The sequence below is a fragment of the Eucyclogobius newberryi genome, unplaced genomic scaffold, assembly GCF_026437365.1.
Source record: "Eucyclogobius newberryi isolate DKJ021-1_F unplaced genomic scaffold, fEucNew1.0.hap1 SCAF_17, whole genome shotgun sequence".
NCBI classification, from domain to species: domain Eukaryota; kingdom Metazoa; phylum Chordata; class Actinopteri; order Gobiiformes; family Gobiidae; genus Eucyclogobius; species Eucyclogobius newberryi.
Genome location: NW_027315801.1, coordinates 3,404,506 through 3,419,944, shown reverse-complemented (window position 1 = coordinate 3,419,944; position 15,439 = coordinate 3,404,506). Strand labels below are relative to the sequence as shown.

The following is a 15,439-nucleotide window of genomic DNA, read 5'->3' as shown; positions in this document are numbered from 1 at the left end:
GAAGAAGATAATCATAAGTTATTGATGCGGAACAAAACTGTGTAGAATTTAAGCTTTTTGAGGGCTTTACTTTAGCTTTGGCCGGTAGAGTTTTGATCTCTTGTATGAGGAAAGTGTCTGGTTTGACCATAATAACCAGTGGTATTCCTGTGGTTTGTTGAACACAGCAGACCAGTCCAGGGTGGTTCATGACTTCAGACCACTGGCACAAAGCAGGGGACATCTTACTGCTGCCTCCGTTTGACCTGGGCAAATAAGCACAGAACAATGAGATCCATTTGTGTTTTTTTACAGACTGTGAGCTATGTGCAAACTTAAATCTTAAAATAATAGTTTACCAAACGTTAACAGAATTGCTTAGTATTTACATTAATATATTCATTCGAGTACACTTTTCAGTCTCTCCCCTTGTCTCTACGTGTTCATATGTAAACATAGTGTTCATTTCAGTAGGATTGATTTACAGTATATTGCGTACCACCTAAATCTTTTGCTTGTGCTCCTAAAAAAAAAAAAGTCAGGAGCAACAGTGCTTGTGGAAAGAAATGTTAAGTCTGGAGTCCTGAATACATGGTTTGATTTTTAGCAATGATAGCCTTACCCTTTAACGTTGATAGTGAAGAGGCGCTGCACTTCGGTGGAGCTACGGCTCACTGTGGCGGCGAAGGACTTGCCTTGACTGTAGCTGAAGAAGAGCATCTGCAGCACATGGGAGTAATACACAGAGACACCTCCACCCGCCACCTGACCATTGCTGTCCTGGAAACGGAAGAAAAAAACAAGTGGTACTTCATTACCAACCACACACAGCATCAGCTACAGTGTTAATAAATACAGTATCATCATGTAACAGGTAGAAGTGGGCAATAGAAAGAACACAAGAGGTTAGTATAAACTAATCTTCCAACAAGGGGGGTATTTCTCTACTTTCACATTTAATTTTATAATCCAGTCACATTTCATGCAATACTTGAACCTCAAACTAAGAAATTGACAGAAATACTTGGGAATTCAAATAAAACAATTTAGTATTTTTCTCCCTTTAAACACATGTGTGGGGGAAAATGTTAGAAGAATTCTAAGAGATCCACTAAAAGAAGCATGATTTAAAGTATAATAACTAAGAATTCACCATCATTGACGTAATATATCACATAATACCAATAACGGGAAGTTCTTTTAAGTAATGTGAACATGTATGTTACCTTCAGGTCTTCATGGGTAATCTCCAGTACATTGGTGACATAGAAGGGTCCATGCTGAGCGCTGCTTGATTCATCCATAACCTGAGTGTACATGTAACCAGCCGAAGACATGATCACAATGATGTTTTTGCCCTCCTCGTTGAAAAGGAAGGTAGCGTCTCGAATCTTGGAGCTAGGAAGCAGGAAGTAGTACATGGGGCTCAAGGCATCTACGGACAAGTCGTAAACCTGCCCGGACAAAGGGAGAAATTGAAGAGTTAGCATTGGACAGTCATTACTTCTGAAACACACGCAGGATTTTAAAGTAGGACCTTGACAAAGTCTGCAGTGATGATGGCCAGCTCGGTCTGAGAACCAGGGAGCCAGATGGCTTTGATGATGAAGTTTCCGGTGGCGAGTTGTGGATGTAACACCAAGTGATCAGACACGGAACCTGTACTGCTGAAAGTGAGCACGTGGCAGTCCTGGAGGGAAAAGAAAGGAAGCATTAACACGAAATAAAAACAATCTGACGCACAAAAACAATATTAAATATTAATTGCCGTTGCCATTTTTTGTGATAAGCAGTAGAATAAAATCGACTTTGCTTTTCATAAATCATCAATAATCTAAACAAATGTATTATCTGTCTTTATTAGACAGAAATCATTGGAATGAGAGTTAGTACATGTAGACTATTACTACAACTCATATTTATTATTGTTATTATTATTTTGTACTTTTTTTTAATTGAGCAGATTTCCTTTTATGATGAAAACTGCAGTCCTATTCTGATAAACTAAAGCTAAACCAAACTGCAGGGATTAGATGTGGGAAAAGGGGGGGGAAGTACTATGTCCAAAACCTACACCCGACACATAAATAAATAATAAATTGTAGTATGTCACCTTGAGCCCACAAACAGCCAGGTAGTCCTCGTTGCATGGGTTTCCGGTGAGACTGAGCACGGTGAAAGGGACCGGAGCCGAGGCCAAACGGGTGAGCGTTAGCTTCCTCTTGCTGGAGTCCGCCTGTTTCAGGAGAGTGGACAGCTGCAACACTGTGATCTATGGGGAGAATACAGTCAATGGCTCTTAGAAGATCTCAAAAATGCAAATAAAAATCTACGTCTTTGTCAGTTCGTACCTTTCCCTTCTCGTGGCTTACTGCGAGGTGCTGTCTGCGTCCGTGCGGTGAGGAAAGCACACACATGGCCACTCGCCTAAGGACGTGTGCGCTGATAAGCTGTCGGATGGTCTGGCCCTGGTCACCGCTGTAGTTCATCCGCACGTTTTCAAAAGCTCCTTCCTGCGAGCCAAGAGTAGGAACCTGAAAATACAGATAATTAGTTAAAACATCAGAAAGAAACGTTTTCGAAAATACCTTTATACGGTCCTCTCTTTTAGGTCTTAAACTGTTCTGTGATTTCTGTCATGTCTGTGTGATTTTAATGCATTATTTTCCTGCGTGAAGCACTTTGAATTGCCTTGTGTATGAATTGTGCTCTACAAATAAACTTGCCTATGTTTACAGAATATGCGTTTAATCATACTTCAGATGTGTGAGTAATCAGATGAATTCTTTAAATTGATTGAAAGCACTATCAAAAACAAATAATTTATGGCCGAAAAGCTTTACTTGACAGGACAACTGCAACTGCTGACAAGCGAACCCACCACACTGAGGTGCAATGCCTAAATCACTACACCATTAGAAAGTATGTAAATAATAATTAAAAGTCTTATTCTGTACTATAATCATGAATAATTAAATACAGGTATTAGTGTACAATACCATGAGTTGGTCTGTCATGTCCACAGTTTTGTCTTGAGTGTGCAGTTCATTCAGAGCCTGCTGGGCCCGGCTGCTGCTGCCCACAGCGGAGGCCTGCTGGAAGTTTGTCTGAATGGCCTCCATCAGAAACATGAGCATCTCCAGGATCGATGCTGCAGTGGACGAGCCCATCTTACAAGGAAACAATAAAGGAGGAAAAACAATCAGAATGTATTGATTAAAAGCTGATCTGTATTCATATAACAATACTTAATATCATTTTTAAAGTAAATAATAGTTTTGGCAGGAGCAGGTGCGCGATCCATTTAGTCAGGGTCAGTCAATGTTTGTGATTTTATGATTTTAAGCCAATTAATCTTGACATTTGAGAAGCTCAGTTATTTTAAACTATTAGTCAAGTAGAGTCAAAAGTGTATCTGCAGAGCAAGGATTGACTTGTTATATATGTATTTTTTAGATGCACATATTTTGGAAGGTGGAACAATTAGTGTAATTACATTCCAATCTAATTATTGACACAGCCAATGCAGCAGGCTTCACTTCTGTTGTTGAGCTCAAACTGTGTTGGTGGCTATAATGGTATATACTGCACAGCCATAATTAGATATATGTGAAACAGATAAGAGGCGTTTTTGTACCACTTGTGAGAGCAGCTCCTCCTGGCAGCCCTCGATGCTCTTGCACACACTGCACTTCTTGGGCCGGTCCTCGTCTCCAGGTTTACCGTCACAGATGGTCACTTTGCCCTTATCGGACGGAGAGGAGTTCTGGTGGCGTATTGCACTTTCAGGCATTCTCATTTCACTCTGGAAAGCAGAAGACTCCTTCAGAGTGGAACTGATACCACTGCTGGGGCTGCGTTTGACCAAAGCCTGAGGAAAAGAGGGGAAATTAGAACCAGGAAAATAACTAATTACAAAGTTCAATTTTTTTTCATAAATATTGAAAAATGCATTCAAATAAAACATTATAGGATGAGGGTGGAAGCCTATACTGAGACAAAGAAAAAACATACAGTATTCTATTCAGTTTAAATTAATGGGATGCCACTAGATGCTAGCTCTATCTTAAATTGAAGTTATACAAGTCTTTAACAAGTAAACTGCTATCTGTCTATCTCTTGTAGTATACAAAGACAATTCTTTTTTCTGTTAAAAGGGATGTTATCATGAGAGGGGAGATTTAACTTATTCCCAACAGGAGATGTATGTCAGCACATGCAGATATTTGTGAAAAAATTAACTGATAATGTTTTTTGTAATTTTATTCAGTGTGTTTAAGTGATCCAATTCTACTCTTGTATGTGCTGGTTACACACTCCTGTAGCGAATACATTTAACAAGGTAAATTTAAATATAAAGTACATAAACATATCAATATTTGGTATACACATTTGGTGCTAGCTATGCCCTGTCTGGTGAAATGAAAGGATGGAGGTCGATGGGAGAATGACTGTCGAGCCAAAGTTACCGCTGTTGTTCTCTTCCCATGATGACCTGAGGTATGCGGTCTCACCTGGCAGCTGCCATCCTCTTTGGCCCCGCAGTCACAGAAGAAAGAGCCATATTTGGCATAGGAGATCTCATGGTCTTTGTGACAGACCTTGGCGCACACTGTGCACACACCTACCCCATCCACCATCTTACAGGTGTGACAGTGGTACCTGCAGGACAAAGAGGGTCCACGGATATCAATACAATGACACAAAAGCACATTTAAATCACAATATGCTTATTAGCCATTTACAGGTTAGCAACTCGAATCAAATGTATGGCTAATAGAACCGGGAGAAGGTACCAGAACCTACTGTACCGGATGTGTGGTACTTTTCATACATTTTCCTTTATACTAAAAACATTATGAGCCAAGCTGAACCCCAAATCAGCATTGTTTGACCCACTGCCATCACCACATACAGTCCAAAACATTTTTACCAGTGCTGGTTCATGAACTCCTTCTGCGTGATGGTGAAGGTGCAAAGTTTGTTGCAGAGAGAGTCTTCATCCTGTTAACATTGTATGGATGTCATATTTAAAGTGAAAGATTTAAAACAACGTCTAAGAATAGGATGTGAAACGCTCTTACTGAATCCTCAGCCTGGGAATCGTCGTCCTCTACCGCCAGCTCCTCCACCCAGTCTGAGTCCACCTCCATGGCCTTCTCCTCTCCGTCCATCAACAGAGAAGAGTTCCCCTGGCCACTGCCTTGCCTCAAGGCGTTCATGACATCAGCCAGATACGAGATGATGTGGCACGAGCACTCCAGCATACTAGCATGCTGTGGATTCAGGATATTATTTAAATTTACATTATAAAGTTTTCTAAATCTTCAAATCAACTCCACAACAAAATGAATACATACAAGCAAAATCTATGCAACTTACCTTTCCTTGTGTTAGATTTGTGCTCACTTTTTCAACTACATTCTTTTGAGTCAGATATTTTTTGCTATAAATACAAAAGTGAAAAGTTCCATCATTGTTGTCCCAGAAAAGCAATGTTTTAACAATTGTGGCTTTTAGCATAAACTCTTACCATCTTGTCAGCCAATCAATAGCTGCTCTGTGGAGCTGTAGATGCCCTGCTCCTTGTCCAGCGCTGGCTAAAGTGGCCATAATCACCATAAGCTCTGGAAAGCCTGTCCCGTCCCCATTGGCCAGCATGTCTGTGGCCATCGGTATGAGCGTGCTGAGGAGGACGGTGCACACGCCTTCTCCAACCTGGCTGTTGTCCCTAACTATGTAGGTGGTGAGAAGCTGCAGTAGTTGGCGGTTCTCTTGAACTACATCCAGGTGCTCCGAGTCCTTTGGTGGAGTAGCGGTCATCCTTGTTAGCCAGGACTGTAGACGGGATGGTTCAACACAGGCCAACTGAGCCAGAGAGCCGCACAGGCACAGCAGGCTGGGATTGGGGCTCTTCTCGGCTGTATAATGACATTACATTAGTTTTGAAGATTGCATGTCATGGTACAAACTAGTAACAAATACTTAGGCGGTTTGAACTTACTTAGTTGGAAAAGTTTAGTAAAGAACTTGAGGACCCTGTTGCAGAATTTTGCAGAGAGGTTTTCATTGGCTGTGGCCATCATAATTTGGACAAGTTCACCACTGTGGAAGAGGCAACACTTTATTAGATGGTTATTAGTAAGCCAATAGTGAATGAACTGTGACTTTGAGGAATGGTAGATGGTTAATTAGCTGCTCCATCTACATCATTTTAACTGCCCTTCACTCGCCAAAATATCAATATATTGTGATATTAAATTTGGTCATAAAGTATTGATATCGAGGGCTGTTGTATCGATATATCGTAATTTTTTTGTGACCGCACTAAAATTCTGTTTTGATGATTAAAATTGGTGTTTTTCATTTTGAGATTGTGCTGGTTGTGTTTTATCAAAGAAACATTTTGTTGAAATGTATTGGGTTTCTTTAAAAAAATTGATATATCATAGAATATCATGAGCGATACATCAATTATTATTCTGATATTATCGTATTGTGAGCCGTGTATCGTGTATAGCATCGGATCGTGAGGGACCCCGTGATTCCCAGCCCTACACTAAACGCCAGGTAACATGCAGAGTATTTGTGTGCCATGTGATTTCTAACTCCATGCACCATCATCCGCTAATATCAAACATCACATTTACCCAAATGAGAAGAATTCTTCCATTGCCTTCCGGACTTGACTGCTTTCCAGTTGTTTCTCAAGATACTGAAGGCACTCCTCCAAGACGGATTCATCCAAACCACTGAGGACGAGATACAAGATAACAATGTATAGCAAATATTACAGCTGTGATGGCAGAGTTCAGGATATGATACCTATTCGGGTCGGAGTGATTGGCGATGATGTTGTAACAGCCCGTCACTAGACACTCATAAATCCGGGCGAGGAAGGCGTCTGACTCAGAGGGCCCCAGGATCCGCTCCAGTGAAGTGCTGCTGATTTCTGCTACACTTTCTGTACTGCTCTCCAACAGCAGAGGCAAGAGTGTCCGCACAACCTGGGACGGATTCAGCTCCTCCGTCCTGAATGAAACGAACAAGCCGTTATTGTCCTCACTTTTAAACATTTTTTTGACGTTTCCTCCGCTTCTCACTTACACAATGAGGTCTCCGATGAGGCGAACCAAAGACAGCAGGATGTGTTTTAACGAAGAGGCGAGAGGTAAAGACTGGCAGCTCAGAGTGCCCAGGTGAGCGGCCTGGATAGCACTGATGTAGCTCTCGGATGGAATGGTGTCATTGGCAAACGCATTTCGCTGAAGAGGTCATTTACATGAGAATATTACATTTCCATTAAATAAGTATAATAATAAAATGATTAAACACTATAATCGATCTCATCCTGAACACTACTAACCCAGGAGCCAATGTTAGGAAACTCATTGGTGTGGATGTTGTTCCAGGTCTCACACACTGTTTGCACAGTGGAGGGCAGGTTCTGCATTACATTGTGGCCTGGGAAATAAAGGCAGAATTTAATTTAAATAATAGTTTGGAGTGAGTAACTGAAAACGTGTGAACGGTGAGCATTTAACTACCGAGCATATTGGCCTTGCAGCGAGTTGAGCCGATGGACAAAACAGCTGCATAGCCCTGGAGTTTGGCATCAGTCAATTTATTCTCTCCTTCTTCTGGAATATTCATCAGCAGATAGGACCTAAAATATGTTTGGGTTTGTAAGGTTAATAAGTCATGACCAGGGTTCAGAGTCTAAAAAGCTTTAACACTTCTCACCTGGTAAAAGCTGTGTAAACATCGGTGAGCTGCAGTGTGGCTGGTAGCAGGTTCTTGGTGATCTCGGAGGACTTCTGAGAGTCGGTCTCGATGGCCACTTTGGACAGATGTTCGTCCAAAGAAACCTGCACTTTGGAGATGACGGCGTCCAGAGTGTAGATGGCCTGAAGAGAGGGAAGCTGACAAAGAAGAAGGATCGCACTGGGGTCCACGCTGGAGAAGGTGGAAATCTGGAACAAAAATGACAAAAAGATTTAAGCAAATTTACAAAACAGTGTATTTGTATTAATGGTGTGTGACGTTACCTGTCTGGCAATGTACTCCTCTGCCAAGTCCACATCATATTTGACTGTACTGCACAGAGTGGCGGTTGAGTCCACCAGAGTTGCTGCTTGGTCGGCTTTCATTCCCTGCTTCACCAAGTGCTCCTAAAAAGATTCAAAGTTTACTTTTAACCTAACCTAACTTGTGTTTTTTAAAATAAGTCCAAACGTAGGCTCAAATGGAGCACCTAAAATCCCCCAAAAAGAACCTTGTGCGCACAGTAATATATATATATTTAGGGGTTACGTAGGTTCATAATTATTATTTTCTAGGTCTGATTCATATAGGAGAAATACATATATTTTTTTACATCACAATCTGATTCACATTGAAGTTTTAAATATGCCTTAAGACTATTTATTTCTGAGAAGAGGAAGGGCAGTGCATTTCAAAAGAAGCTTGTTGAGGTCTGAACAAAGGATAGAAGTTCAACTGCAAAAGATATTGCAGCTTTCCAATTGTGACACTGGTATTTTTTGAAACCGCTCCTCATCTTTGCTACTGGTAATATTTAAAGATGATGTGGAATCTAGTAGAAATGCAGAAGAACGCTGCAACATTTTCAACAAACCTTGATCCAGTTGACATAGGTAGACACTCTTAGGCGTGAGGACCATCTCAGAGTGTGGAGGATGTCGCTCTCACTCGGGTCACTGCAGCCCGCTTTCAACTGCTCCATGTAGGTCTTGGACGGGGGCAGAACACCCAGAATCCTCCACAGCACCAGGAAGTAGTACTGCAGTGAACATGCCTCCTGTACAAAGCCACAAAGACTGCTCAGTATATATTCGCTTCGGTTTATTTAGCAATGTATTTGTCCATACCATTGCCGTAATAGGCTTGTTCTCCTGTCTTCTAGCAGTGTCAAATTCAGAACCTGCCGCCAAGAGTGAGACGAGCAAAGAGTAGAGCTCATCATATTTAACTGCTCCGCTAAAGAGTTTCGGAAAGACCTATAAGAAAAATAAGTCAGTACAGCTGAAAGTGAACAAAGAAATGATTGAAGACATTAACAAAATATAAAATGTGGCATCACCTTCCCATCTAATCTGCTTATATCATCTTCAGACGCCTCAGGGGACAGGACGCAGTAGAATTTGGGTTGAACATTGGAGTCTGAAAATAAGAGTAATTACACTAGGGACACTAGGATCTTAATGTCAACAGTGCTTCTATTCCAGTTGAAATCTCTCACCTGCTGAACAGTGCTTGGCCCAGTTTTCCTCCACTTCTTTGAAGCCATAGTACAGAGGCAAACTGCTGCGCTTGCCTCCTTCCTGAGCGGAGCTGTGTCCGGAAGAGGGAGGAGTCAGGAGATTGTACTGCACCTGGGAAATGCATGCAGGGAAAAATATGACCATTAACATGTCTAGCCAAACAAGAACATTCAACAAGGCCGGTGTGCCCCAATCACTCATAGCTTCGGCACAAATGGTATTACGAGCGTGTTGAGAGTGGCCCGTGTTTTAATTTCTATTGTTCGTTTCTCTCGTCTTCTATTAAAACATTCAAATTGAGTTGAATGATTAAGGATTACAGATCTCATCATAGATATTCCATCACATTTTCAGATTGTGATTGTGAGATCACATGCAATGGTATTTATTTATTTATTTGTCTATGGGAGTTTTTATTTATTTATAGGAGATCTTCTACTGAAAGTGTTTTTCAGACTTCCTATAAGTGATCTGTTCTTCTGGATCTACCTCTGTATCTACCTGCGTTGCACCAATGAAATTTCCCCATGTGGGACAATAAAGGAATATCTTATCTTATCTTATATCCCAATATATACATTTCCTCAGCCCACCCACAGTTTGTTTTCTAGTTGGTTGGTAAACTAAAAACTGAAATGAATAAGCAAATCAACCAAACAGAGCATTTAAATCATCTCAATGTCTGGCAAAAAAAGGTATTTACGATTAGCTCACCTGTTCAAAGAGGTAAAGGGGAGGCCTGGAGTAATGCCGTATCAGGTAGTCAAACACCAGCAGCAGGCGGGCCAGGTTGAGGGGCACAGCCTTCATTTGGGAGTCTCTGCTCTGAGCCACTTCCGCGATGGCCTGCGTGACCAGCGTGAGCACAGTCCGGCGCCCGCGCTCCGACAGGTTGTGGAAGAGGAGCAACAGGAGCTGGAGGTGCTCGACGTTCAGGTCGTCGTCTCCGTGGACTGTGCCCTGAAGCGTGTTCTGCTTCAGGGTGCCCAGGAATCTATGAGGAACAAGTAATGTTTTTCAACAATCCAGCACCCCTAAAAAGTTCAGTTTGGTGACTCCTCGTGATTCCTATTTTGACCTCAAATGTGTGTGTGTTTGTCCAAAAGCAAAAAATAAAATAAATACATTTAAAAGCTTTCTAGAATTTTGTTTCCATTAACAAATTCTAAGAATAAGTCCACCGTGTCTAACAAGTATAGCTTAATTTTTTGTAATTTAAAACAGAATACATCATGAATATATATATACAGAATACACGTACCTTTCCCAGACCTTCATACATTCAGGGACATCTGGCTCTCCCTGGACAGTGGCCTTGTGCTGCCAGATCAGCAGCAGCCTGGACAGAACCGACAGAGACTGAGGGTGGATGTACAGAGGCCAGGGACCCTCTGAGAAAGGGGCCACGCCCAGCTGCTGAAGAAGAGTGCTCTGTAGAAGACAAGACATTGTTCATCACCTAATCCGCTATTTAAAAAATAAATAAGTCAACACTTGGAAATACATTGTTTATACCTGTAGGGCTGGAGATGGAAGATCAGACGTGACCAGTGTGTGATTGAAGTGATACAAAGCTAAAGAGAATACTTCATCGGACGAGCCTGAAACACATACACGCACGTTTAATCTCATCAGAAAATAAACTAATGGTCAAATTGCTTTCTCAGTCAGTTGGAGTTACCTTTTACATCCTTATCCACGTCTTTAATGATGCTGGCCAGCGTCGCCATGTGCTGCTCTGTCAGTGACACGCTAAGGTAGTTGCGGATAAAGTTATTTCTGGACTTGAGCATCGAGGTGGTGATGAAATTTAAAATACTGGAGGCCAAGCTGAGAAACTGTAGAAAGAAATAGCTCAAATTCAATCTACATTAAAGGCATTAATGCTAGTTCCGTTCGTTAGCAGGGTCCTCACCAGCTCAGGGTCTTTACGTCCAGCTAAAATATTTCCATTCTCACTTGGGTTTTGCTTGCTAGGGCTTTTTAACCTGGGCGATGTTTCCAAAGGCGGGGGTGGCGGGGGAGGCGGGGGCGCAACTTTGTCCTTCGACGGGGATATCGTCTCTTCAAACCACAGCCCCAGAATCGGTTCACTGTCATCGTCTGCGGGTAATAGCACACGAAATGATGCAACGACATTGAAAAGGTTACACGGTGGTCAAAGCTTGAAGCGCTAAAAGCATGGCGTCACATCTAAAGCCAAAATGTAAAGGTGTCAACACGCTTGGAGACACCTACAACACTGTGAAGGAGGTGGACAAAAGCAGAGGACTACGGCGCCTGTGTTGTGTTGTGTTGGCGGATAACGACAATAGAATTTACTCGTTCTGGTGTAAAATGAAAGCACCAACACCACAATCTGTACACATGCAAAACAAAAGCTAGCGTTATAGAGCAGAACGACAGGGCAGAATTAAATGTTTTCCCAGAAATCAAACGCATTGCAAAGCTTTATCCGTGGTTACCAAGGTAGCAGCAATATGCAAGGATGAAAGCATTATTATTTAGGGAAATTAAATGTAAAAATTAAAATGAGACTAGCTCAAACACTGCATCTAAACTCCATCATTCATGTAGCATAGGATTTAAGAATACACTAGGTGTAGCGAGCTTGTCTAGCTGTAAACAATTGCCCTTATGTAAATCTTTACATTTTCATTTGTTGTGCTATAGCTTCCACAGGGGGGCGTCTGTTTAATGTGGAGAATATCACTTAAAGCTGATATTCACGTGTGCATGCGACATACACAATCATCAATTTCAGTGACAGCTAGACACAGTGTGATTGAGCCCCACAAGCACAAAATCTGTACAAGAACAATACCACTGTTTGACATGGGATTCTTCTATACTTTCCAAATAATGTACATCTAGCACAGCTGACTGTTGGAAGACTCATGTAATAACAAGGGGGGGAAACAAGGCACATCACATGGTTTTCCATTTTCCTCAAGACTGGTGATTATTAGTATCTACAGACAACAAATGGGCAGTTATACATCTGTCCGAATGTTAATTTGGTGTGTTGTAGTTCAGTCATGAGCAAAGGAAGTAATGTTGACTGATTATAGGATGGAGCTGAAATGCCTTTGGGGAGTTCTAAACTCAAGAGTACAGGAAACTCTTCTACATGTCAACAACATTGGTATTATCCTTACATCTACGCTGAGCCAAAGGTGAAACACTCCGTCAAAACATAATTTTGTGTTAAATCAAAGCAGACGCATTTGGGCAGAGCTGCTTCACCATTGGCTCAGTCTGTCCTAAACTACAGAGCCACCGCTCAGAGCCTACTGTGAGACAAACAGGGACAGAATGGTTCGGGGACAGTGAGGTGGACACTGAGTCTGTTCTGACCTGAGACACAAGCTGCACTTGTCTTCTCCTGTCTTCTCTCTGCTGAGATAGAGACTGTCACTACACTGACAGCAGTAGTGGACAGACAGTTCACAGTCACAGTGTTGCGTAGTGTGTTTATGCTCCTGACTGCCCCCTGCCTGTGGCCACAGGCAGAGCACCTGTCCCACACTGCCTCTCTCCCACAGCTCCCGCACTGACAGGGAAAAGTCTGTACATTCATTCAAATCGGCACATATCTCTTGAAGATTTACATTGTTAGCCGTTTAATCGTGTGAAGTTTGGTCTTGTAGGTTTGGACACGTCTCAACACTCTGTCATTCAGATAGTCAGGTTTCAACTTAAACTATGTGGGAGTAAATAGAGTTAGATTGGAGCTGGACCTTCCCATTCAAAGACACCGTAGTTTTGCTGTACTAGTGTTTGGCGACGCCGAGTACCTTGGCTGCTGTCCTCTTCTGTGCTGCTAAAGTCATCCTCATAGTAGGTGTTTGAATCTGTGGAGGCGCTGGCATCGCTGCTGACCGAGCCTTTCCTCTGTCGCTGGAGAACGCAAGCCTAAAAAACACATAATTTAAACGCGTGTATTAAAGTAAAAGGAGGAAACGTGAACGTGAATGCGAATGGAGAAGCCTGTACCTTTTTGTACGACGTGGAGAGGAGTGTAAACAGGAGGTTGGTGAGGGGCACAGAGTCTATGAGTCTTTGAACTCTCTGAATAGAAGTGCTCTGGGCCATGATGTTGAGTTCAGCTGGAGGACCATCACTCACCCATCCCTGCACAGAAATGTGAGACAAATACAGAAGGAAAGAGTAATACAATTATTTTTACGTGACTAATGGGGCATGGAAGTTAAACTTATCAAACGTTCAAATATCATAAAATGTATTAGTTTAGCCGTTTACCCGGTGAAGAGCTTCTACTTGCAGATCCTGGAAAAGTGAGGTCAGGAGTTTTATGGCGTGGTTTGCCAGGATGACTGACAAAACTCCAAATCCTTGGTGCCTTTAGCAACAACAACAAAAAGTGTTATGGTGCAAGAAGACATGAAATAAAACTACATCGAAATATGTTTTTTGTTTTTTTACCCTTTTCCAGGTCCAAGTTTGGGTGAACCAGCTCCGTCTTTAGTGCGAGCGGCGATGTCCCGAACTCTGAGAGCAGCCAGAGGGTCCTTCTCTTTGCCCTTATCAGCCAGAGCAGTCGGGCTGAGGTTCAGGATTAAATATAGGCTATTCAACAGGCACCAGGCTCCGAGCAGCTGGAAGTTCTGGTAATGCTGTGAAGGGATTAAAAAAAAAAAAAGTAAATATTTTGTTGACAAGGTAAAAGTGGTTATATATTTAAGGAAACATACCTCTCCTCCAGCTCTGCGAGAGTTGCTGATGGCTTGTCCGATCATTTCGTAAATTTCAAGCTGGAAGAAAAGGAATGATGTGGTCAATTATATATAATCAGATGTAGGCGGTAGGAGTGACAAATATTATTCCAATTATTGACTTACACATTTTTGTACAATAGTGGCTGCGTCGTTTTCATAGTCCTCCTCTTTAGTCCCTGTGGTGGCAGAGCGGAGCTGTAAGCCACTCCCGACCTGCAGTATAGCCATGCAGGTGGCCACACTCACACCTACACATGTAAAAATAGATTTAATCATGAGGCTTTTGTGTGTCTGCATGCATGTGCTGTATAATGGATGCCCTGAACAAATTTAGCTTATCTAGATATTAGATTCTTCAATAATACCAACCAGCGTAGAGGCAGCTGAGAGCCAGCACAGTCATGTCCAGAAGTCTCGCTGGAGTCAGAGGCTCGAGAACAGGGAGCGAGAGAGTGTCCAACGCCATTGTCACATCTATTACTAAGGAATGAAATCTGCAAAAAAAAGAAACGAAGAAGAGAAGTCAAATTGTATTCTAAGTCAGTAAATGGCTAAATGAAATGATGAAGACATGTTTTGCAATACCGATGAGACAAGAAGGTAAAACCAAAATAAAGGCAATCCTAAGCCTTGAAATCTTGCATGAACTCTGCTAGATAAGATTGTCTTTCAAACATACCCATTGCGGACAGCCGTAGCATCCGCCACAGTGGCAGGCATGATAAAGAAAGAGTTGGCTGACACAGCATCTTGGAAACGATTGATGTAGCGTAGGAAGTAGGGCAGGTTGAGGCACACTCGAAGCAGTTTCTCAGACCCACCTAAAAAGATGACGTGAAGCGTATTAAAAAGCAGCACCGTGAAATCAGACCAAAGATATAGTTTTAGGCTCACCAAGTTCCTGTAAGCTCGACACATTCTGAGAGACAAAGGCATTTTTCATTTTGGCCTGAAGAGCCTGGTCGGAAGTTTGGTCGTCGCAGTCACTCTCCGTCTGCAAAAAAGAATACCGGAGTGAAAAATATGATACTGCAGTGACGAAGAAAACAACAACAACAACAACAACAACAACATGCACTAGTTGGGAATCAAATCACCAACTTTCTGATTTTAGGGCAAAGGCTATATTACTATTTTGTGGTAGAAAGCATGTGTGAATAAGTCATTACGGTCTTGTTTGTACTGCATTTTTGTTGGCGACACCAGATAAGTTTTTACCAAAAGTAAAGGCATCTGGTTGGCCTAAACATACCTGCATGTGCGCTGCTGAAGGGGAGGCCAAGATGGTGGTGAGGTCCGGGTTAAAAACCGAAGTGAGCTGATTAAAGAAGTTCATCTGTACTTCTTTTTGTCGAAGCTCAGGGTTCACAGTAGCAGTGGGCAGTTCCTTCTGATCCTCCACTGATAGAGAAGTAAATACATGTATTAGCCACCAGT

The 15,439-nt window shown here is 42.1% G+C and overlaps 1 protein-coding gene across 10 annotated transcripts in view; it reads right to left on the bottom strand.

Moving 5' to 3' along the window:
- The window catches only part of ubr4 (ubiquitin protein ligase E3 component n-recognin 4), a 49,518-nt gene that overhangs the window by 30,433 nt on the left and 3,646 nt on the right, over positions 1-15,439 (bottom strand). For 5 of the 10 annotated variants that reach the window (XM_072448740.1, XM_072448742.1, XM_072448741.1 and 2 more), the window contains exons 5-45: positions 15,255-15,403; positions 14,897-14,996; positions 14,682-14,823; positions 14,372-14,496; positions 14,126-14,250; positions 13,979-14,038; positions 13,710-13,900; positions 13,527-13,626; positions 13,260-13,397; positions 13,061-13,178; positions 12,621-12,662; positions 11,179-11,366; positions 10,945-11,101; positions 10,779-10,864; positions 10,525-10,694; positions 9,978-10,257; positions 9,242-9,374; positions 9,083-9,162; positions 8,871-8,999; positions 8,618-8,800; positions 8,028-8,150; positions 7,723-7,952; positions 7,527-7,645; positions 7,346-7,443; positions 7,087-7,244; positions 6,805-7,011; positions 6,630-6,731; positions 5,984-6,084; positions 5,513-5,900; positions 5,362-5,425; positions 5,064-5,255; positions 4,913-4,983; positions 4,449-4,641; positions 3,617-3,850; positions 2,979-3,149; positions 2,331-2,513; positions 2,093-2,251; positions 1,517-1,669; positions 1,206-1,433; positions 602-759; positions 71-245 (exon numbers count right to left, since the gene is read on the bottom strand). In XM_072448740.1, the coding sequence (XP_072304841.1) occupies positions 71-245; positions 602-759; positions 1,206-1,433; positions 1,517-1,669; positions 2,093-2,251; positions 2,331-2,513; positions 2,979-3,149; positions 3,617-3,850; positions 4,449-4,641; positions 4,913-4,983; positions 5,064-5,255; positions 5,362-5,425; positions 5,513-5,900; positions 5,984-6,084; positions 6,630-6,731; positions 6,805-7,011; positions 7,087-7,244; positions 7,346-7,443; positions 7,527-7,645; positions 7,723-7,952; positions 8,028-8,150; positions 8,618-8,800; positions 8,871-8,999; positions 9,083-9,162; positions 9,242-9,374; positions 9,978-10,257; positions 10,525-10,694; positions 10,779-10,864; positions 10,945-11,101; positions 11,179-11,366; positions 12,621-12,662; positions 13,061-13,178; positions 13,260-13,397; positions 13,527-13,626; positions 13,710-13,900; positions 13,979-14,038; positions 14,126-14,250; positions 14,372-14,496; positions 14,682-14,823; positions 14,897-14,996; positions 15,255-15,403 (6,203 nt within the window). The remainder of the gene's footprint in view (positions 1-70; positions 246-601; positions 760-1,205; positions 1,434-1,516; positions 1,670-2,092; positions 2,252-2,330; positions 2,514-2,978; positions 3,150-3,616; positions 3,851-4,448; positions 4,642-4,912; positions 4,984-5,063; positions 5,256-5,361; positions 5,426-5,512; positions 5,901-5,983; positions 6,085-6,629; positions 6,732-6,804; positions 7,012-7,086; positions 7,245-7,345; positions 7,444-7,526; positions 7,646-7,722; positions 7,953-8,027; positions 8,151-8,617; positions 8,801-8,870; positions 9,000-9,082; positions 9,163-9,241; positions 9,375-9,977; positions 10,258-10,524; positions 10,695-10,778; positions 10,865-10,944; positions 11,102-11,178; positions 11,367-12,620; positions 12,663-13,060; positions 13,179-13,259; positions 13,398-13,526; positions 13,627-13,709; positions 13,901-13,978; positions 14,039-14,125; positions 14,251-14,371; positions 14,497-14,681; positions 14,824-14,896; positions 14,997-15,254; positions 15,404-15,439) is intronic. The other 5 variants (XM_072448749.1, XM_072448748.1, XM_072448743.1 and 2 more) reach the window with 5 other exon arrangements.